Source organism: Leuciscus leuciscus, assembly GCF_965113295.1.
Source record: "Leuciscus leuciscus genome assembly, chromosome: 5".
Taxonomy (NCBI): Eukaryota; Metazoa; Chordata; class Actinopteri; order Cypriniformes; family Leuciscidae; genus Leuciscus; species Leuciscus leuciscus.
In genome coordinates this window covers 19,605,021-19,629,972 of record NC_138729.1, presented here as the reverse complement: position 1 = coordinate 19,629,972, position 24,952 = coordinate 19,605,021, and the positions used below count along the sequence as shown (strand labels likewise).

General features: G+C 38.1%; 1 protein-coding gene across 1 annotated transcript in view; it reads left to right on the top strand.

Moving 5' to 3' along the window:
• Positions 1–1,527: 1,527 nt before the first annotated feature.
• setbp1 (SET binding protein 1) overlaps positions 1,528–24,952 on the top strand; it is a 71,867-nt gene continuing 48,442 nt past the window's right edge. Inside the window, exons 1-2 of the mRNA XM_082168651.1 lie at positions 1,528–2,075; positions 19,883–20,516. Of these exons, the coding sequence (XP_082024777.1) occupies positions 20,046–20,516 (471 nt within the window). The 5' untranslated portion in view covers positions 1,528–2,075; positions 19,883–20,045. The remainder of the gene's footprint in view (positions 2,076–19,882; positions 20,517–24,952) is intronic.

Sequence of the window (24,952 nt, the reverse complement as noted above, 5' to 3'; positions counted from 1 at the left end):
CCTTTAACCCTTTCTCCGATAAGCGGATGCAATGAAACCTGTTTTCCTATATAAAGCCGAAAAACAGAGTAGTCCATATGCACATCACACAAACCTCTAAACTCTTTACATGTGGTATCCATGGCAACCTTGAATTGAATCTCTTTGAATAATCGACAGTGTCATTGATTTTCAAGGTTGACCAATGAGAACTATTTACTAACACAGTCGAGACATTGATTGGCCGTCGAGGGAGCAGATGCTGACCTCTATATTGAAGAGGTCTCAGAGCGTCATTACATTCTCTCTCAATCAATACACAGCTCAGATGTAAACACCCATCCTGTCTAAAGGCCAAAAGAGGTGAATAATGTGGGGGATGAGTGATGACAGTTCACTTCACAACTAAAAATGCTTTCTTTAAATCAAATATAGCCTTAGGATTTGCTACTAATTATTTACTTTTATATGCAAGTTGGCAAGCTGTGTCAAGTGAAAGAATATTTCGGTCTGCCAAATACAGTATAAAATAAAAAGGGGGTATGTGAGCTGCTTAATCTATAACAATTTGGATTGCATGATATATAATGAATTTGCTCATTGATTATAAAGATGAACAAGTTATAGGCTACTAAATGGATGGATGTTGAAAATCAATTAGTGTTTGCTTAAACATAAAGAAACCAACGATGAAAATGTCAAGGACAAATGAAGATTTATATGATAGTAGCTAAATAATACCTGAACAGAAGAATTTACATAAAAATAAGGACTTATTACACTTTAAGTAAGTAAGTAAGTAAATAAATAAATAAAGTTTTATTGGTACAAGCAAACAGATACAATTATACATTTTTTAAGATAGAAGGAAACAGAATAACAATTAATTGTTTTACACTACAAATAAATAAATAAAAATAAATTAACATTTTGCGCTACAAGCAAACATAAATAAATAAATAAATATTTTACACTAGCAAAAAGATACAAATAAATAAATCCATATTTTAAGCTACAAGCAGGCATAATTCAGTAAAATGTAAAAATTAAAATAATAATAATAAATAAATAAATAATCGTTTTATGGTACAAGCAAACCAAAAAAACATACATATTTTAAAATACAGGCAAACAGAAAGAAATAATTCATTAATTCATTAATAAACCTTTTACAATAAAAATAAATAAATACAAATAAATAAATATGTTGTGTTACAAGAAAACATAAATAAATAAATATTTTGGACTAAACGCAAACAGATAAAATAAATCAATCCACATTTTGCGCTACAAGCAGATAAATACAAATAAATTAGTATATATACATATTTTGAGCTACAAGCAAACAGAAAATTAATCAATAATTAATTGATAATAATTAATCATTTATTCCTAAACGTTTTGTGCTACAAATAAACAAATGATTAAAAACAAATAAATATGTTGTGCTACAGGCAAACAAATAAATAAATAACCAAGTACTTTGCGCTACAAGTAGAGGGCGCTGTAGAGCAGTCAGTCAGCAGGGCAAGTCAGAGCATTTGCTGAGAGCTGAGCACACCGATCATTATCAAAAACTACTGCGGGAGTCTAACAAGACTCACATCACACTCGCTGAACTCCGATCAAACACGTCCAGAAGCAGAAACGCCAGAGTCTGCATATCCCTGGATATTTGCCCTGCACGACCGCTCGGGTCCGGCGTGTCATCTAAAGCAGGACTTTGGAAATTATTAAGGATCGTAAGAGCAGATTTGTTTTCTCCGCAGTGGGAAGGCTCGATCCACCCCCGAGTCTGATGATTTGAGAGGGAAGCAATGCAGCGCTGTGACTGTGACTGTACACCATATTCCCGCTTCAATCCACACTTCATCTGAATCTGCAGACGCACTCCACTGATCGACCGCGAATACGACACTCTTCATGTGTGTTTTTCTGTTTTCAAAAACAAATCTCACCCGAGATTGCGACTGACGCCATTTTAAAGCGATAAAAAGCCGTTTGCTTGAGTTTGAGGGATTGTAAAGTGCTTGTCATAATCTAGTGTATGGATTTACTCTCGTAGACTTCAGCAGCAGCAGCAGCTTCAGAAATGGGTGAGTTTACCTCTTCCCTCCTTAAACCACCACACTTTAACGTGCAGTTTTTTTTATTATAATCCCATTTATTTACGTTTCTGTGGAATTACAGCTGCAATTGAACTGACATGATTAAAACGATGGGGTTGTTTTGAATTAGGTAACGCACTTAAAAACTGCAGAGCTCCATTTTAACCTGAAGAAAAAAGTGGACTATCGCTTGTCTGCCTTTACATGGCATACTCTACTATATTGGTTTAATTTGACCTCAGTAACCAACATATTCATCAGTTCTTATGGAAATCATTGTTGGGTAACAGAGTAAGTTACAGAAGGTGAATGTTTCTCTAACTCACCCTGAAGGACAGCAGCATTTGCGACAGTGGGAGAAATACCCATTGCTGTGTGATTTTGATCTATACATTTAGTGGTATATTCAAACGAAGAGACATTATTCAGCGTAATTTACTGTAATCGTGGCCATGCATCAGTTTCCCGCTGATAGAGAGTAGGCGTGTGTTTGCACTGTCAAGCGCCTATAGTAATTTCCACTATAAGCCACCGTGTAGGCTTGCTTTCCATGTCACTTGTGTTCTTACTCATTAAATACTTGCATGTGTCTCAATACCGTGCGAGCTGCCTACCTAGACAGCGTTTGTGGGCATTTGAACGTCATGTGCTGTCTCAAGATGTTGTCAAGTAGGAGTCTCACTACTAGGTTTTGAGACACATCAGCGTTTTGAGTGTAATGGGTAGCAATGATGAAACTGTTGATCTAAGTGTTTGGTTTCCTATCTGATCTGTCATGAGGTTGCATGGGCAAATTAACCTTTGCTGACATTTACCAAGATCAGATATTATTCAGAACCTGAATTTAAGGGATTGCTGTATTTATTCATGTTCTTCATACTTCGCCTATCTGAGCTTTGATTAGTATCCTGCCCCTCATTTGATTGGCTGAAATCCTTGCCTAATTGCAGAAAGGGGAGGAGCTATGACAAGGTGATTTGGTGGGCTTTCTCAGCATCTTTGACTTGAAACATGGGCTGTGTCCAAAATCGCATACTCTCTTGAGTAGGTACTTGTTCTGAATAATAACTTAACAACCACTATAAAAGAATGCGTGTAGAATGTAATCCAGACGTACTACATTCACCATGTTGTCATCATCATGTGACCTTCCAGCATCAGTTGCGTCGCTTCACCTCTATTCATGAATCCTTTCCCGTGGCCTCATGGAATAGTAAAGTGTGCATCGTAAGCATACTTAAGCATCTCGCCGGAAGAAGTAGGGCATCCGGGTACTTTGCCTTCTCGTTTATGACTACTGTGAATTCAGACATAGGCCTACTTCTTTTGTCACATACTATTTTTCGCCTACTATTTAGTAGGGAAGTATGCGATTTTAGATAGAGCCAGAATGTTCTCTAGGGGAAATTAAAGTCACCACGAAATCAAAATGGACAAATTTTATTTTTATATGGAATATTGCATTGTTTATTATAAATGATTTATCAGTGCACATCATTATTGTTGTTTTTTTGCTCTTGTAATCTTTAATCAGAATGACTTATCTTCCTCTCTCTACGACATCTATTCTTTCTCTGATGACATGTGCACCGACCAGCATGATGGCGGGAAAATAGTCCATGACCTCCATAAACCTGTCACTCACATGAGACCTAGGCTATACCATTTGAGGATGCAAGACAAATGATATGTTTTGAATATCGCACCTTAAAGGGATAGGCCTAGTTCGCCCTAAAATTTAAATTCTGCCTACATTCAAAAGATGTCTCAATATTTTTTGTCAATACAATGGAAGTCATTGGTAACCAAAACTGATGAGTTACCAGCATTCTTCAAATTGCATAATTTTATTTACCCCAGCAGAAAGTCTTACAGTTTTAAAACAAGTTAATGATGACTGAATTTTCATTTAATTTTCAAATGCATAGAGACATGCTTTCAATATTTATGCTTGAATATTGAACTTAAGATGAAGATGGCATTTAGCCTAAATCAATGCTTTGGTTGCGTCAGAGTTTGGTCAGAAGCTTTGGTTAAACCTTTATCCTCGCTGAGGCCTTATGAAATGGTTGAACTGAATTGAAGGTCTGTGGTCAGAATCAGAAATGGAGGTTGTGCAGAGTTGTGGAGTTTTGGTACAATACAAAATGTTGATTTGAGTGCAGTAGTTCTGGCTATGAGTATATCACTGTATAGTTGTTTCAAAATGGAAGAGAAACTGTTCTGAAAGTCTTCATCGTTTCATGGAAAGCCAATGGAAAAACCCAGGTCAAATGAGGAGACCGATCCATTTATCAAAACACAAACACATCTACTTATGGAGCGCTTGCCTACAAAAAGATTCCAGAAAACCTATTGTATCTGTATACAGAGTATACGATTACACAAAAGAACCACAGTATTTGAGCAAAGGATAAATCCAAAGTGATGTTTATGTGTGTGAATGGAGCTCCCTCTGTTCCTGGCTATGGCTAGTTGCATTGGAGGACAGCCAAGTCCTAACAGGAGACAAAGGAAAGAGGGAGATATCCAAGGACATATCTAATTTTTGGCAGCCGTTCCAAACCAAATATCAGAACAAGAACACCTTTTGGCAGTGAGCTACAGGGGGAGGAGGGCCGTTTCATTTTTTCGCTTTTTTTTTTTCACTACAGCCACTTTGTTTTCACTGCGGTCGAAATTCTGATCTCTCCTCAGTTTAAAATTGACGTTTTGGCAGAAATCCATTTGCTTTTGTCATCGCAGAAAGCAAGACAAGGGCGGCTGGTTTTCTGCGAATTCAAGTGGGATTGGCTGCACATTTGGAAACTCTGCTTGAGAAGGATGGTGTTCAGATGTTTGAGTTACTCTGGATGGTTGGCACCAGGGATTGTGATGACACAGAATTAGCCAATTGTCAGCAGTTTAATTCTGAATGTTAATCTGTCCGTTTTGAAATGTGCTCAATCCTTAAATTGGACAAAAAACAGTAAACCTTATCTATTAGTATAGAAATGGAAATTATTATTCCAATATGTTTCATACCTATGCCAGTTGTGATTTGAACCACACTGAGGTAAACCCTAAATTTAGCTGTTTCTGAAAGGCTGGCCCACACTAAAAGATCTTATCAGATTTTCAAAATGTGAGAGACCACAAACATGACGATAAAAATAATAATAGATTTAACAGTTTTGTTCCACTAGTGTGTGAAGTGATGCGATGTGACCAGGAATGCACACCACACACTAACAGAGTCCCATCTGTGAACATCTCGCAAAATCTCTAACGTTCAAAACGTGAGTAAACAAACATGGCGGACGACAGGCAAGAGGGAAGGATAGTGCTGCCTTGGACTGCTTTTTACAAAAACAAAAAAAAAAGGTTTGGATGAAGTCGTGTTATGCTTCGATCTTCTGTCAGCTCGCTTTCTGATTGGGTATTGTTTCGTTTCACGTGACAATCTACAGAGTGCGTGCGTGTTTGTCTTTGGGGTCCCCCCTCCACAACAGGATGATCGGAAATATTCAACATGGTGGATATTTAGGATTTGAGATTGGTGGGGCCCAGACGTTCTTCCCGAGCAGATTCAAGCACACTTAACACACCTCACACCACAGGAATATTTGATAAGATAACCTGTAGAACCATCAAGATAATCGTGATTTTAACTAGGATTGTTGGAAGGGGAGAATTAGCCCAAAATCAGGGCGATTAGCCTATCTTGTAGTGTGTAGGTGCCTTTAAAAGGTAAAATCACAAAAGGGCGTTAGATCACATTTTAACAGCAGCTCTCATCTGTTGAAAACACTGCAAACTAGCAGCAACTAATAGAGTGCTGCAGGAATGATGTATTTTTGTAGGCCAAAACCCAGAAATTAGTTGTTTAACAAAAGCTCAAAATATTTTCACTTTTTAGTCTACGACATAAAATACATCAGTAATACTGATGAATACAAAAAATCCCTTTGTGATAAAAAAAAAAGGTTTTCCTTGTCTTGAAAAAGGCAAATAGTGGTTAAATGGGACAACAAAGGTTGTTGGGTACATTAAACATCATCACGCTGAACAGGTAAACTCATCTACTACTAATCTGCTTTTACAGCCTTATTGTGTTTAAAATTCTTGCAAACTCTTCTAACTGTACGTTCACACCGCCGCCGACTTGAGCTTCCAAAGTTACCGGAAGTCATTCATTTTCAATGGAAGCTGGCTTCTCTCAGCTGCAAGGAGCGTCAAATCCATCGGCGTCGCGTTTTGGGCGTTTTGAGCGTCAATCTGAAAGTTGAAAGTAGCTCAACTTTATGGTAATGAGCTATGACGCGGTTCAGCGGCTGATTCCGGAAAAAAACTCTCCAGTGATGAAATGTTTTCTGTGTTGACAAATCTTGTGCGATATCCTAAACTGCCGAATGCATTGCTTGTTTTTTCTGTTTACATTTCATGGTGTGACACTTCTCTTCTCCCATGATCGAACACAGAATGCTGCTACGTCAGAGCGGCCAAAGCGTCAACAAGCTTCCCCGTACTTTTTGACAAGCGTCCTTGACAGGGCGGCCAGAGCTTCTTTGCAGCTCAAGTCGGCGGCGGTGTGAACGTACAGTAACTCAAACTTTCAGGAATTAAAAAAATAAAATAAAGACAGAAAGAGTTGTCGGAAGCTTAATGGTGGTGACGCTGAAGTCTTGGGTGATGCTAACTTTTGGGTTGGACTAGAAATATACGTCATCATTGCAGCTCTTCATTACGATTAGCCTACAGCTCCAAAGTGACCCTTCACTAAGACCTGCCCACCTTCATTACTGTTGACGCTCAGGTTGCCTTAAGGCCCGTTCACACCAAGAACGATAACTATATTAGCGTCCACACCAGTGGCCGTGGCCGATATCGTTCTGTTTATTCTAAGCATGTGCTTGTCTGCCGATTTAAATGCTCGAGCTTGTTACAGCAGGATGGATTCTGATTGGCTGTCAATGTTTTTATCGTTCATCAGCTGGATAAAAATCGTTCTGAAAGCGATTCCAACGATATCGTTTCTCTGTGCCGTTATCGTTATAGCCATTCTTTAATATTGAGAATGATTTTTAGAACTATATCTTTATAGTTATCGTCCTTGGTGTGAACGGGCCCTTACACAGCATTCCATGGGAATAAACAGGACATTAACGTGTGATTTTCAGTAAAATATGTTCATGAAATAAATGGATATTATTCTAATGAGGGCTGGAATGAAGTGCGACATTGCTAAGGATTTTTATCGGCCGTTTTTTTTCATACAAAAATGAGAATCATTTACTTACCCTGATGTTGTTACAAATGTATGACATTATCTTCACCTTCGAAAAGGAAACATTTAATGATATCTGAGAGGTTTCTGACCCTCAGTTGAAAGTCCATTCCATCAAAACTTTGTCTCTTCAAAAAGTACATATAGAGATCATAAAGGTAATCCACTTGAATCAAGTGGTTTAATCAAATGGCCTTCTGAATTGCTTTGTATGAATCACTGTATTAACACCACTGATCAATGCACATAAAGAAAGTCAGATATAATGAACAGAAGCTGAAACATACAGAATGAGATTTTTCCTTGTGCATCAATCAAGTATGGTCAAGCTTTTGTTTATCATATTGTATGTGCTCTATTTATGTGCATTGATCAGTGTTTACATATAAATAAAATCCTGAATGAAATCTGTTCATCATATAAAGAGGTTGTGTCTCTTCAGAAGACTTGGATTAAACTGCTTTGTCTTTATAAACATTTTAATGTGTGGAAATTTTGTTTGTTTGGACTTTCAATGGAGGGACAAAAAGGATGAGAGAATATTAAAACTGATTTCATTTGTGTTTAGGAAATGAATGAAAGTTCATGAGTTACATTGACAAGAATTTCCATGCAAGTGAATGGAGGGAGATTGATTCCCTTCTGAAGAATGTTTTTACCCCATCCATTCATAGTCCGCAATTTTGGTTACGAGTAAGGGCGGAACGATTACGAAAATACATCAATTTGCATGGAATGCATCGCACTGTTTACATTCATCCCTAATCACCAGTAATGTTTCACACAAAACAAAATCCTCTAGAGGAGATGCTATTGGCTATGGCTAGGATGGCATCTCTGCTTAATACGGTTGCCTTCATAGTTTGACACCTGCACATTTTCAGGACTCACAACCGCATTCTCGACAAACCCGCGTTGAATCAACAGAACCGAACTGGGCAAATGTCTACCACATCATATAATGTGAGAACCACACTGTGACTGAACTGTATAATCACGACAGGTTTAGTTTATTCAGAGAGACGGATAACTGATTTGTTCATCTGCAGATCCATCAGAGCTGAGGTGCGTGGTTACAAACGTACTCTGTGCACTTGGTTACAAAACATTTAAAGTCCTTGTTGGTTGTTTATAGCAAAGATGTTCTCAAGTCTTTCATCTAAAGTCAGAGTCAAGTCTGAAGTATTTAAGCTGGAGTCCGAGTCAAGTCTGAAGTGTTTATCACTGGAGTCTGAGTCAAGTTTTGAGTCTTTTGCCATGTGGGCGGTCTTCAGGATTACTATAAACTTTAAGGCAGGTGTTCAAGAAAGTAGCTGGTGGTCACTCAGTACAAAGCATGTGTCAAACTGCTCCTGGAGAGCCACTGTCCTGTAGAGTTTAGCTCCAACCAGCTCCAAAAGTGTTCTTCGCTACTTTCGATCCCTTGGGTTTATCTTGAAAAGGAATCTGTTGAATGAAAAACAAACAACTTCAGCAATGATATGTAGACTCTACTGTATAGCCTACCTCGTGTAATATAGGCTATTAGCAATACAAGTAACAGAATAGTGGGGTTTTGCACAGAGCATGTTTGTGGTGGGAGTTTGCAAGAGAGATAGTGTGTGTGTGAGGGGATGTTGTGTGTGTGTGTGAGAGAGAGGCTACGTCTAAACTAATCTGGTTACATTTGAAAACACATCTTTTTCTTTTTTCTTTTGTCCTGAGAAAATTGAGATTTGTAAATACCGGTATGTGCCTGCTATGTGCTATTAACTTTCACAGTGTTAGGCTACTTACTAAAGATACACGTTACTTTGTACAATCTTAATTACATTCCTGTAAAGATGACAGAAAATGTGCTCATTATGGCTGTCCTGGAGCAAAATGAGGGCGATTGTGTTTTAGACCTCACCATATAATGAATGGCGATTTGAGTTTCACCTGAACGCATCAGTAAGTGGTGAGATGTGTTGCTAATAAAATGATTGTGCAAGAAGAATAATGAGACACATTTATTATGTCTGGTTTCTCAGTATCATCTCTGTGCGCTTTTAGTAAATTTTATGGTTGCACAGTAAGATGATTTGAGCGTCTTTCGACATTTCAGTGTGGATGAGAAACTTCTGGAAAACGGTTGAAAACGCAAGTGTTGTTGACGGAGAGCATTTTGAAACAAAAACAGCGTTTTCAAATGTGTTTCGATTTGTGTAGATGTAGGCTAGTAGGGGTGTAACGGTTCAAATTGCTCACTGTTCGGTTCGTGTCACGTTTTTAGGTTCACGGTTTCGGTACGGTTCGGTATGTGCTGTGGAATACTGGATACTAATACTATACTAGTTTTCAGGTACAAAAATTGAATAAAGTAATCAAATATAAAATAACATTGTATATTTGACTGTATAAATGAAAGATTAATCCTTTTAAAGTAAAAGCTATTCAATAAAGAGCATTGAAGGATTTCCATTTCTTTTGTTAACATTTGATTAACATTAACGACACAGATAACAGGCATATTAGGCTGCTGTCACTTTAAGATATACAGTAGCTAATGCACGGATCCAAAATACTGAGACTGTTACATATGCGTTGCTGTAGTCCAGCCTCGGGGATACAAAAGCATGGACAAGTTTTTCAGAGTTTTTCATGAACAAAGTTTACAAAGAGTGACCGTTTCGTTCACGTTCTTTTGATCATAATTGCTGTTGTAATGTATTATCGGGGAGCCAGCATGTGCATCCATCGACAGAAACATACATTAGCGGAGCTGTCTGTTTTACGTGCTGTTATTTTTAACAAACCATATTATAGATGCGTCATCAGATTTTTGAGATGAACCACAGTGCAAGTGCATGCCGGTACAGTTCGATTTCTTTTTTTTTACCGAGTACCCCCAAGATGTAGCCATAGAGAGTGTTCATAACTGATTTGATGTATGAAATTGATAACTGATTTCTTACCTCTGCAAAAACTCCAGCGTTGCTCCTTGGCCTGCTGGGTACGAGGTGTTCAGGCAGTTGTAGGAGGCAAACATCAACCCAACAGCAACACTGAGGATGGTGAAGTGGCTGTTAACAGATAACAAAGTACTATTGCTGCCAAAGAAGAACTTTCTTTTTAACATACAGTATACACAAGAGAAGGGATCTGTGACTTTTTGTGGCAAACTGAACCCAAAGAACATCAATTCCAGCAAATATTAAATATTTTATTATCTTTAAATGGTGCAACTCTCCCCCTTTCACCTTGCCCTTGATATCAGCAACTCACAACAACTTATCCTGAGAGAGAGAGAGAGAAACATGGGACTGCATGGGACAATCCAAAGAAAAGTGTATTGAACCCTGTCAGTGTCTGTGCTCCTGTTTCTGTGTGTGTGCGCTTTAATGAAGGGAGTGCATTCATTTAGAATGGTGATTAAACTGACTAGTACTACCATTGCATTCAACTGTTTGAACGTTATATTGAATTCTATTAATTAAATTTCAAAATCGCTGGTAGCACTTCGGGCAGGCACTCTTTAGATTTTGGTTATCCGAAATGAATTTAATTTGCCCGAATAAAAGTGTCAGTGACTTTCGCAGTTTTCTCCACTGCGCACCCGATCGTCACATTACAATTATTCAAATTCTCTGTGTTAACTGTTAAGCATGATGAAATGGTAACATGTTATACTGAAGTAGGCTGCTTTTAAATGAACATTTATTTAAATGCAAAATTTTATTTTCTTAATAGCCTAAACAGACTTTACACTGTTTCCGTCACTGTAACTTCCCGAACCCAAACACAAGAAATGAAATGCATTCAGCCCAAGCAAAGGCTGGATATTGGCTTTATTAAGTTGTCACATACATAAATCGCTTCACAGCCGTAACACATCACATACCCAACACTTGATTTGTGCCATTAGACTACTTCAATAAAACTCACACGGTACATGACTTTCCCTCCTTTTTAGTTTTTAATTCAGTAAATTCAGAAAATTTGTACCAAAAAAAAAAAACTTTAGACATGCTTATATTTCCAATAATTATGTTGGAAAATTCTTATCAGAATAATTTCTGTTAAGCTTGTGTATATTTTTAGGTAAAACTGTTAAGTTATTAAAGGAGAACTCTGTAACTCTAGCGAACTCTAGTCACTTCTTCGCTGATTTTCCCTTTTGTTGTCGCATGTTTTCCCCACGAGCTCCCCCTACAGCTGTGGGGGGGCGTATATTTCACAACACAGTCGTAAAAAACTCACTTGCGGCGGCCTCCTCCCCCTCTCTACCTCTGCTCATGTGCGTTTGTTTTGATCGGAGCAAGCCAACTGTATCGTGTGGAGCTATGTCTACCGAGGTGGGTCATCTGGTAATACATCATACATGCGTGTGTGTTTATGTCGAATTGCCGTAAAGCAATTTGTGTTTCGCGCTCGTTCTCGTTCTCGTTCTCGCTTCTCACGAGACTTCCAATTTCACTTTGCCGGGACGGCAGTGCGCAAGTTGCAAGGTTGGTTTTCCGCCTGGGAACGCTGGGGGGAGCGGGGAAAGTCACCAATATCACCAGAACAGGTTGTTTAACCATCCAAATGATTTCTAGACAGTTTTATTAAGTTAAAAAAGTTACCAAGTTCTCCTTTAAGCAATTTGTTTTACATACTGTCCACTAGGAGGTGCTATATGCATATGTTTTCCTTGATTTGTTTCACCTTCGTTGCGTTTTACAGTGAAATGAGAGTTCCGTGTCTTTAATAAAATCAACACATTAATGATTTACCTCTCATCCACCCGCGACCCACCTGTAACTGTTTAGTATATTCTATTTTATTATTTGGTCCGCCGAACTTGCGGATATAGCCGCGATCCACTCATCACTAACACATACACACACACGGCAAGTACGTTATCATCGGCTAAACTTCACTGCGAACAAATCCGCATGATCAAAAACATCCGTGATCTTATTTATTCTTATTTAAGTCAAGAGAGTGAACAATGCAAATTAAGGTAGGAATATTATTTCACTTTTTAATTTTCACTATTTTAAATTTTAATTTAACTTTTTCACCTAAATACTTGCCAAGATGGCCATTTTTAGACATAATGTTGTGTGAACGTTTTTTTAAAAAAAACCAAAACATTTATTATTTAGTCGCGAGCTGTTTGAGAGGCGGCTTTATGTGCGTACCACTTACATAGATCAGTGGTGCACGTGCTTTTACGAAACCTGCAGGAATTAGTCAAATTATGCACAATACAAGCGGTATTCAACCGGAGCGAATGAGACGACTGAGACGGGTGTGTGTCAAACTGTAAATTCGCCGTCGGAGAGAAGAGAGAGTGACAACGCGCAGCTTGTATCAAATATTGGAACCATGTCGGATATTTTAGTATCAATAGATATCAAAATATCGATATTTTTGACAACACTATATTACACTGGGCATGCGTATTTACAGCATATTTCTGTAATTTTACAGATAATTTCAAAATACATGAAAAATCAGACAAATAAAGCAGTTAAATTATAGACTTTTTGTACAGTGCAGTGTACTATGACCTCAGTAAATTAAGTAACAAAAAGTTCTTTAAATTATATTCACATTGTATATTTTTGGGATAATTTCCATAAAATTTAATCCACAGCTACAATCCACAGATCCTCATAGATTTACATTAGAAAAGTGCAAACTGGTGGGAATAGTGAACGGAAGCAGTTGCTGATGAAGCATTGTTAGGCGACGACCAGTTGAGTCATGGTTTGCCCACAGTCTGCCGCCAATAAAAACAGTACTCTGTGTAGTAACTAACAACAAAGAATGCAAGTTGATTTTTTTTGTTGATTATACAAGGCAATTGTGATTTAATTTGCAGGCCTACTTGTATCGGTTCTTTTTGAGGTCATTGGATTGTAAAATCTTTTCAACCGTGCCCCTCATGTCACTTTAGCACCTTGTCCCATTAGGGTTGTCTGTTGTGGCAGCCCAGCCATTCAAGAAACTAGATTTCTTAACTGGCCTTGAAATTAACATCATGGTCAGCCTTTCACTGTGTGACTGTGTCTGGTCAAGGCGCTGGAAAAGAAAGCATGCTTTTTTAGACAGCAGACACATTTGGTTTAATTCTGTTTCAATCCTGGCAACCTCACCAGCTACCAGTGAGTGTTTATTTACGTCCCACCATTGATGTCGAATATATTTGTGTAGCCGCCCGAAGCTACGGCACATAGAGTGTGTAATTCAGCCGTGTCATGACAATTGATGTCTGCCTTGAACAAATATGGCCGGGATTGTGACGTTTCCCTTCGTTTGTAGAACTGTGCCACTTCTGAGGGGTCTATTGATGTTAGCCAGAGTAGACGCCTTATTTGATTTAACACAAACGAAAATCAGACTGTGAGGGAGAAGTACAGTCCGTTCAATATGGTGCGCTGCTGTGTGCATGGGTGTTCGCTCGTTCAAGCTGACAAAACACAAAAAATATGTCTTTCCAAAAAAAAAATCGTTAATAGAAACTCCATTGAACAGACTGTACTTCTGTCCTTCACTGTGTTTCTTGGCAATAACAATTAGGCTGGAATTGGATTGTATACAGTATTTACCATATTTATTTTCAATAATTTTGGTTTGCATAAAATTAAGCAACATTGTCAATATTGCAGTGATTAATGTGCGTTTTATTTGTTCCTTAAAGTTGCAATTAAACAAAAGTAGTGCTAGACCTTTTCTTCCTTATTGTGATACATCTGTGTGTAATGGATTGTAGACAAAAAGCAGGGTGGGGACATTATCTGTTGGTTGTTGATTGGATTTTGAGATGTGGGCATTGTATTAAAAATTAATGCAAGCTTGTGGGATTTCAATGGCGTAAATGATTGGCGAAGTCTGGCATTTGTCACCAGTGAGAAGTCTGTCGAGTTATGAAATTGATTAAAATGTCTCAAAAAAAAAAAGAAGAAAGATATGCATGATGGAATTGTTCATTATTGATCATTATCCTTCTTTGCTTTGATTTAGTAACAAAAACACAGTCAGTTTGAATCCGTCCCTTTGCAAACTGTTCATTTCAGTGAAAAGATTCAAAACTGATTCAATAAATAATTTAGGTCATCATCCGGAAAAGTCTCAGCATGGCATGTTTTATATATTAAAATGTTTTAACGGAAAATATAGTTGCTTATTTAGCGCTATCGCACAGCCCTAATACTGATTCCCCAATGATTAGAGCATAAAAAGACTCAAACTGAAGGCCTCTATTGGCTCGTTTCCACCGAGCGAGACAGGACAGTACAGTATGATTTGGGATGGTAAACCCTCATCCGGCTTGCGTTTCCGACTTGATAGACGTGGTGTATGCTGGAAACTAGCGATCAACGTCATTCTTTTACGAAGAAGAAAGCGACACCGTAAACAACAATGGAGGACATAGAGCAGATCTTGTTCTTGCTTTTCGGTTGTGGCTGTTTGTCACGACAAAAAAACATTGTGTTGCAACTGTATATTAAAAATGGCGCCTCTTGTGTTGACATTCCCCTTGTAGCACGTACAAGTGACGATTCTGTTAACCAATCAACGTTCTGCAGTGAGTCTAGCTCCACCCTTTAGGTGCCGGACTACTGTGCTAGGTACCCCAACGGAAGGGTACCGGAAAAGTGACGGTTCGGTATTTTGGTACCATTCACAACTTCTGACTATCGAAACTGAAATAATTGCGTACAGTTCTGTACTCTATGCCATACCGCTCTGTGGAAACAAGCCATTAGTAACCATTTAATGGACACAAATACTCATTGGATATAGGATAAGAATGAAGACTGATTGGCTGCTGGAAACTAATGGAACAATTATTGTAAACAATTGAGAATTAAAGTATGTTTATTATTTCAAAGGAGTTTTAATTGTAACTGGATCCCTTTGGTTTCTTATAAAAAAGATGATGATAAAGCTACTTAGAGTTTCCTCTATTTACCACCAGACCTCAACAAAGTGTGAGCACATGGTTGTTTGGCAAGGCTATTTGTGAGTCTACCTCAAGCCTGCTCTCTGTTCATGGCCTTAAAAGGGACGGGGACAGAAAGGAATCCTCTCACCACCGCACCAGTCTTGACACCCGACTACAGATTGTGTCCGTTCAAAAAAAGTCCTTAGAGCACAGGCTTTTAAAGAAGCCCAGAACATAGTTACATCTCACTTGTTAACAAAATATACTGTCATATTAATATCAGGGATCAAAAGTAAGGTTTTATTTTGCTTGCCCTGCCAACATCTTCACTGGCACATTTTTATTTGAACACAAATTTAAAATAAAATATATATTCAAAATAAAAATAAGCTAGTGAAGATGTTAGCAGAACAAGCTGACTTTAATATATTTTATATGTATATTTTTAAACAATTTCTTATTTTATAACACAAAAGGCCATTTACAACTACCTTATTTTATAGGCTATATATATATATAATACACACACACATATAGCTTTAATGAAATTATACACAGCTCCATAAAGGTATTTGTAAATGGCCTTTTGTTGAAAAACAATAGGCTAACATTTATTTTAATCAAAATTACCAGGATTACCAGGACTATCATAAGTCTAGCTACATAACTTTACCTTGAAGACTACATTAAAATTGTTACATTTGCTACATCACACACAACCAGTTTCTAAGGCATACAAATGTATGTATAGTACGATTTAGTGATACAACTTAACTGACATGACAGGGTGAGTGGCAGTTCTTTCAACCAGCCCCTGGGTTCTTAAACCCTGATTACAGTTTATTTTTGTAATTTTCAGCAACTATTGAAACACATTTGATTGATTTGTAGTCATAACCCAGTTGAGCTGATTTCGTTGAGCTGAGCTAGATGAATTCGTTCAGATAATTGCCCCCTGATGCTCTGATCATCTTAATTGAGCTGCATCAGAAAAGAGGGCAGATCAGTATGCAAAGCCCCTTGAGTATGAGCGTCTGAATATATGCCCCCCTTTGAGTCTGCCACAGGCAGTGCTGCTGACACAGAACCGCTTTATGTGTTGTAGTTACCCACGGTCTGCCCGGGGCGTATTTGTGATAATAATAAACCTGTTTATGAGCCGACTGTTTTCTTACACAATTAGTGTGCAGTTAGCGTCCCCACTATACCAGACAGGGCTCTCTGTTACATAAACTGGGTGTTGGGGATTAGTATTGTGTAAGAGGCATTATTTTTGTGAGTGTATGGATTAGACTTTCACAACCAGGAATCACACTGAGTCAAGAAATCTCCAGCCTTGATTATTGACTGACTATGTGAACAACCGTATTTACTTGCGGAAGTGAATGCCAACAGTTTAATACGTATTGTGTAGATCTTTTTGAAAAAAGTAGTGCTAGTGACTTGAGACAAACATGTTTCGAGTGGTTAGGTTGATGGATTTTTGTTCTGGATAGTTGCTAGGTAATTGCCTGGCTGTTCTGGCGGGTTCCTAGGTGGTTGCTAGGGTGTTTTGTTTGGGCACTTATAGTAAAGAATAGGGATGTGCGAGACTAGTCGATTAAACGATACTGCTAGTCGACTTGAAAAATACTAGTTGTTTACCTTTTTTCTGCACATTTAATGTTTTGTCATGGGAATGTTACATTTTAAAATTAACATATTATTTTGATAAGGGTATATCTGGAGCGAAAAACTAAATCATTTCATTTTAGATGAAGATTACCTGTTTTGCATGCGCTGGTTTTCTCTGTGGCACTCGTTCAGAGAAATGTCCACTCAGAAGACAAGCAATGTGAGGGAGGATTTTGAAATTCAAAACGTTGCTTCATATTAAAAGTAACAAAGCACAAAGTTTGCAATTATTGGATGGCAGGCGAGCTACAAATGTTCAGTGAAATTTTGTTCACGCTGCGCATCAACAGAAAACAGCACAGACTAAAAGATTTTAGATTTAAGAGACCATATCATTACTGATTAAAATCAAGAAATTAATATTGTCAATCCAGAGCTGGTGTCCACATGGCTGACATGTTTAGCTGTTGTAGCTTATCCACGTTGTGTGCATGAAATATACGCTGAACACAGTTAAAACGTGCCATCTGAGAAGCGTTAATTAAAGCGTTAAACTGTTTCGGGCCAAAACTGAAAATAGCTATTTTGGCCGAATATTTTCGGTAGCTGAAAATTTGGTGCGTCCGTAATCGTGAGATATACAAAATTGTACGAAATAAAGTTGCAATTATTTAAAATGTAGTGGCAATTCCAAGAAATAAAGTCCCAACTGTAAAATACTGTATAAAGTCACAATTGTATGAAATCATAACGAGTCAAAATAATTGCAATTACCTTTTTATATTTTTTTACTTTGTCAGCTTCCATACTGAACCATGTTTGTACAGAACAGTATTAAGGCCTTAAAGAGGAGTGACAACTGTTTTTAGTTGCAGTGTGTACGTGGCCGTTATGAATTGGCGTCACATTTTTTGGTTGGTTCGCCAAATAGCTAGAACACCCAAGATGCATCGGGACACTACTCAGAGGTATAGACAAGTAAGATAAACAACTGGGTTTCATTGAGGATTTCATTGAATGGCTGTGTTTGAGTCGGCACGGGCTGGAATGAGAAACATGCTATTTTGACTGTCATGATATGATGGATAGATTGAGCTGTTTAGTCTAGCGTGGATCCAGGCTGTCTTGCGATAGCTGGCGTTGTTTTCAGTAGCCTCTCATCTGTCACCTGTCTGGCAGTTGAAAGGGTAAATGACACTGAGCTCTGTCTGACAACAAGCCAAGAGCAGATGAGAGACTGAGCTCGATGCTCCGAACCCTCTGTCTATATACATCAATACTGACATCATGCGGCTGATGCTTGGGGAATGGAGAGTTTGTGTTGATCTCCTCTCCAAAATAGAAACTGCTTATTTCAAGGATTAGTTTTAAATTTGCCATGGTCCACCATTCCTGGCTATTGTCAACTTTGTTTTGTCAGGCTTAACTGTGTGTGTGTCTCCGGGCCTTGACATAGGTATGACATAACATCCGTATGTCATCAGTCTTAGCCAATCAGAATGCGTTTTAGAATTATTTTTAGATCTAGTTGTGCAATCAACAGATTGTGTCATTTAATTTGTTAATCGTGGTTTGTTTGGACTGAAATAATTGTATATGTTGAAAGCCGGTATCCCCCCCAAAAATGATGCTAAATTCATTCAATGCCCAATTTGATGTGTGCTGTGGAGGTGTTATATTCAACCCTAATTGGGCTTTTCCAGGTCTGTGGTCCCTCAGTTTGTGGTTTGTTTGATGTCTGGAAAGTGTTTATCACTGGGCCAGAGGCCTCATTTGTTGACTTTCACACCGTGACTAGGCTTACTCAACTGACCACTAAAGCAAATGAGCTGGTCAGCAATGTAATTATGGTGTCAGGGAGTTTGCCTGGAGCCAGCAGTACAACCGTTTCGGGTTGAAGACTGTGTACTTAAACCCCGATCCTGATTAATTGGTGGTTTATCAAAGACAGATTTGTCTTGTTCAGTAATTCACCTTGCCCACTTAAATAGGAATTACAGTACTGAGGAAGTATTTCATCACTTTTTCATACCAGCCCAGACATACTTATGTGTTTAAGATTTATATTTGAATTTGATCAATAAACTGTCAATTATTTTCATGTAATGGCAAATAACTGATAAATGGCTGATTTCAAAATGATATAGCCTACTAATGTGTCTAAATAAATGTCAAATCAAAATTAAACATTTCAGTTAAAACTAAAATCAGTGGTTTAAATCTAAATGTTTGCATCTTAGCATTATAATGTGCAATATCTTATATGGTTCAGATTAGGGATGCACACCGATATGAAAATGTTGGTTGTTACCGATAATTCTTTATATTTAAAAGCTGATACCTGATATATTGGCCTATAAATCTAAATCCAGATTTTTATTTAGTTTTTGAGAGCCTGATTAAAAAAATCTATTCTCACCATTAAAAGCCATGTCCCAAGCACACAATTATAATGTTATCATGTAGCCTAGCCTATATGACACTTGAGGTTCACATGTTGCACTTAACTGTATTTACCTTTTTGAAGTGATTTGAATGATATTTTAAGCAATTTAAAACCATCATGGCGACCAGTGAGCATCTGAAGTGTCTCAGCTGAAGGAAATAATCCATTATTTATCGGCTTTAATATATCAGCTAAATTTAGATAAATCATGCATCTCTAATTAAAAATAATTAAAAAGTTTTTTTGGTATTTATTAATACACATCTATGTTTACCTCATTGGACTTATGAGATTTGTCTGGAGCGGGCTACTCAGCACTATGTAACAGAAATAGAAACCTAAAGTGCTAACAATACGTCTTGGTACTTGTTAGAACAGCAGAAACTGATTAACCCTGAAAAAAATTAAAAGGGATTTGGCCATGTTACGACACATGTTAGTGAGAATGTGATGTGTAGATGATTTGATACAGACTTTTTACCTGTTTAATAGGATTTAGCATGTCTCATATATGAATGTTTATAGTTTTAATCAACTAATAATTTGCTCTTTTTTTACTCTACTTTCAGTTTCACCTGGGAAAAACTCCACCTTATCGAGATTTATAAGATTCCGGGAGCAGTAGAGCCAAAAGCCATCCCTCACTGATTAAACTCAATCACCCGGACCGGTGCCCAACTGTCCTTTTGGGTCCCTGTTTCCTGATTCTTGGACCAAGCTTTGAGATTATCAATGGAGCAAAGAGACCTTAATCGGACGGCCCGGCCCAAAGGAAACGAGGAGTTCTTCTCCACTGTTACCACCATAAACAGAGCAGACCTCAGTGAGGTGGGTCTCCTCGCTAGTCCAATGAAGAGCCTCCCATTACCTGGAGGGCAACAGGACCATGAAGAGGACGAAGACCTCGGTCTGGGGAAGGACATGGATGTCACTTCCAATGCGGACAGTGAGAGGTGGGGGCAGGGAGATGGGCTGGAGGAGCAGGAATTCTCCATCAAGGAGGCCAGTTTCTCCGAAGGCAGCTTGAAGTTGAAGATCCAAACGACCAAGCGGGCCAAGAAGCCTCCAAAGAACCTGGAGAACTACATCTGTCCTCCTGAGATCCGCATCACCATCAAGCAGCCAGGAGAGCAGAAGACCGCCAAGCAAGCCAAGAGTGGCAAGGGAGGGAAAGAGGAAGATAAAGGACCACCCAGAAAAAGGGTTAGTGTAACCGTCACTCTTTAGAAATGCTGTTGTTTTCTTGTGTCATGTGATCACTTTGTTGTGCTGATGTGATATGGTATTACAGCAATAGCTAGTATGGACCGTAGTCAGATTAGATGCAATATTGAATTTGACTGCAGTGTAATTGAGCCATTGTCAGCTGATAAAACATAAAAAATATGTCTTTCCTATGGAAGCCTGTTTAGGTATGCTTTTTTTTTTTTTGCTTTTTTTTTCATTAACAAAATATTTATTTTGTGAATTTATAATGTGATTTTGGGCATCATTATGAACAGGAAATAATTAAGATGAATACCTTTTGATTTAAACTCACAATTCTGAGAAAGAAAGTGTGAATTAGGGATGCACAATATATCGGCCATCATAACATCATTATCGGCCCGATATATTAAAGCCGATAAATAATGGATTATTTCCTTCAGCTGAGACACTTCAGATGCGCACTGTTTGCCATGGTTTTGATATGCTTGAAATATGATTGGAATCACTTAAAAAAAGGAACATACAGTTAAGTGCAACATGTGCTTTCATAGGCAACATACAATTATGAGAACATTATAATTGTGTACTTGGGACATGGGTTTTAATGGTGAGACTTTTGTATTTGTAATCAGGCTCTCAATAATTATTTAAAACAAATTGGATTTAAATTTATCGAAATGTATCCATTTAAGAATTATCAGTATCGGCCAAAATGTTCATATCGGTGCATCCCAAGTGTAAATAGCAAAATATAAGCTCGCAATTCTGACAAAGAATACTCACAGTTCTTTTTCCTCAGAATTGTAAGATAAAAAGCAGCAATTACCTTTTAATTCCATGGCAGAAACAGGCTTCTGTTCTTTCCGCACATTTCTGGTGGACCAAAAAATTAATATTCGTAAAGAATGCATTAGATGCAACCTATGACAGTACGACATATTGGGCCTCATTCATGAAGCATTAGAAAAACTAATTTATGTATAAATCATTCGTTAGTTGGAATTCTTGTGTAAATTTGCAAATGTTTCGAGTTACATATCCCTTTGTATGAATTTTATTTCTGTTTCCTTCGCTCCCATCCTTGTTTGTGTCAAATTAACTATGGCATCTGACTAAGATTCTTAAGCAAGCTACTATAATAACTAACAACTTAGACATTTTATCATGTCAATTACATCTTTACAGCTCATATTCTCAATTTTGTGAACATTGCATTTGACATGTCCTTTTCATTGAACAATCCACATGGTATTTGAAGTCTGTGCTCTTCTCTTTAAAAAAGAAAAATCACATTTGTGCTGGGCTTAGATAATACAATTGCATTTTCTGGGCTTTCGGCTTTTTGGCTACTTGTCAAATGAAGTGTGTCCAGCGTGTGCTATAGAGTAACGTAACAGCTAGTCATTAACCTTTTGTGGCATTTAGACTCAGCGAGTTCATTGACTTATGTGTAATCCAGATATCTTTAGTGTAAAGGGCCTTTTTTGAATATTTGAGACTGTTTTAGATTTGGGATAAGAGAATTATACGAGTAGAATGATTTTTCGACATGGTACCACGGTAATTTCATGTTTTTTTTCCAGCATGCTTCATGGTACAGTAGTACACAGCTATTCTTTGAAGTCTCTTAGAGTACCATGTAAATACTAGGAATGTACTAAACTACTGTTTTCAAAATCAACTAGTTGTGACTCCCTAGGCCACAAGGTAGACCTATATAATTAGGCTGGTTTTGAGTTTATAATACAGAAGATGGGTTAGTTCACCCAAAAAAATTTATTTCTCTCATGTTGCTCCAAACCCATAAGACTTTCATTCATCTTTGAGCCACAATGAAAATATTTGAACAAAACCTGAGACATTTCTGTCTCTCCGTTGAAAGTCCATGACTGACTGAATTTTCATTTTTGGATCATCTAAACATTTAATACAACAAGAACTCAATAATCATGGAGCGAGATTCTCAAAAAACAGCATTGCGTTGGCCAATATGTCTGTTTTACCCCTTTTCCACCAAAAAAGAACTGGTTCGGAACTGGTGCTGGTTCAAAGTTGGTTCAACTTGCGAACCTTCTCAGAACCTGTTTATTTTTCCACTGACTAGAGAGCCCAGCGAACGACGTCGTTACGTCACTGTGTACGTTACCAAATGTCTTAGCTTTCCCAACTTCAAGCATAACAATTACAATGTTGGACTACATCGTCTTTCTGCAAATGTTTCTCCTGGCTTTGCGATCCTATATTGGGGTCAGAAGAAGACGTTTAGAACACATTTGTGCTGCTCGTCTAGGCGGAGGTTACGTTCGAGAAGAAGTTTGTCAATAACCCCGCCCCCAGCCCCCGACGTAAGCATGATGTGGTAAAATAACGGTTCTAGTCCAGCAAAGAGTTGGTGCCACTTTGGAACCAATTTTCCTGGCCGAGAACCGGTTCTTTGGCTGTCGAAACACTAGGGCTGTACTCAACCAAAGAAAATCTTGGTCGACTGAAGTCCTGAAATTTTCGACTAAAAATCGACTAAAATCGACTAAAAATGACGGTAGAAAAAAAAAAGTTAAATTAATTAGATGCGCACTGTGCGCAGTACTTGGTAGCCTTGTTGTCCGCCTAAATGAATTATAAATAAACATAAAAAACTAGTAGGCTATTTGCAGTATATTAAATCGTTTTTGACCTAATTATTTTGCACTGAAATGAGTCTGACACTCGAGTCTGTCGGCTCTGACAGCGTTGCATCACGTGCACCTGCGCAATATCATAGCTTATGATTTCCGAAAACAGTAGCCTACTATGTTGTCAACTAGTGATATCATCACAAGAACTGTTGAGGAATATGCAACATAATTTAGACAACGATTTTTGTCATATGTTATAATAAGTTATAACTGTCAGACACTATCATTTCACCGTGCATGTCCTCGCACCGAGCGAGGCTGAACATGAGCTCAGCTTCGCAGCTGAGACACGAATAGACTATTAACTTAAAGCTTTTACTCTTAATAAACACAAAAGGCACGTCCACTTTAATAAAAAAAGAATATTTATTAAACAAACCAGATCAAGAGCAGAAACGAAATAAAGTGCATAACTGAAAAATAAAGCATCCTAGGCTCAAAACTAACACAACCAACAGCACAGCGCAATTGCGCATTAGGCTCCAAAAAAAAAAAAAAAAAAGTTAGGTTATCACACTAAAACATTGAAATATGCAAATTCTGATATGTTTATATAGCCTACTCAAAACAGACAGGGCAAGCTAACGCAGACAAGTGAGCTTACCACTTTAGATGATATGTCATGTTTGTCGTCGAGCTGTGGAAAACTGTTGCTTGCAAACTTTGCATTCGACCTTTTTCCTGTTATCAATTTTAACAAAATGCTGCCACACTGTCGATTTCTTTGTTGTTGACATGTTAGAAGAGGACTGACTATTAAACGCTCTCACAATTAAATAAATAATATTCAGCATCAAACCTTCTATAGTTATCGCTCTCTCTTGGGTTGGGCTAATCCAAAAAAGGTGAAAACAAGGGGGGTGTTCTGAAGACAGACTGTTAAAGTGAAACAAGGGTACTCTGAAAACACCCCCATTAGCAGTTAGTGCTTTCCACCTGATGAAATGAGCGCGCCTCAGCGCGGCAAAACTGATGAAATAAACGCAGCAAAACTGATGAAATGAACGCGGCAAAAAATCGACCAATCAGAATTTTGGTCGAACCAGAACGTATCGACCAATTAATCGACTAATCGACTGGGACAGTACAGCCCTACGAAACACAAAGAACTGGTTCGCGAGTTGGCACCGGCTCCGAACCGGCACCAGCACTGCCTTGGTGGAAAAGGGAGTATGAGTATAGCTGTAGTGCATACATACAGAAAATGGTGCAAAACATAGCATGTTGCCAGTGTGACATAGGCTATCCTAAGTAAATGATTCAGTACCATGGTATTTATCAGATGTTTGATACCATCAGTGTACCATGATCCTGCTACTTGTTTTAAGGAGAGCTACAGAGGTTTCTGCCAAATTGTGTGAGTTCATGAAAATGTGAGAGTCTAAAATGGCTCCTTTTAGTAAACACTTCCAGCTCACCACAGCATGCTGCATCAAGTTTTTAAAACAGATATGTCACATTTTCCCCGTCTTCGCAGAAGAATGAAGGATTGTGGGAGAGAATGGGAGGAGAGGCTGGTGATCCCACAGCCAGAGTCTGTAATTTGACCATAATTAGGGTGAAAAAAAATCTGTGCTTACTGAATCAGAGAAGGAACTGCCAGCATCAGCATCTTTCAGCAAACGCACCGCAGGCTCAAATTGATTGTGTTTCGTGTGGAATCTCTGGCGTTGAAACGCACTCATATCTTTTAATCTTTACAGTAATCTCTCAGGGTATGAATTATTTGTACTGTAATGGAAGACCAGCTCCTGC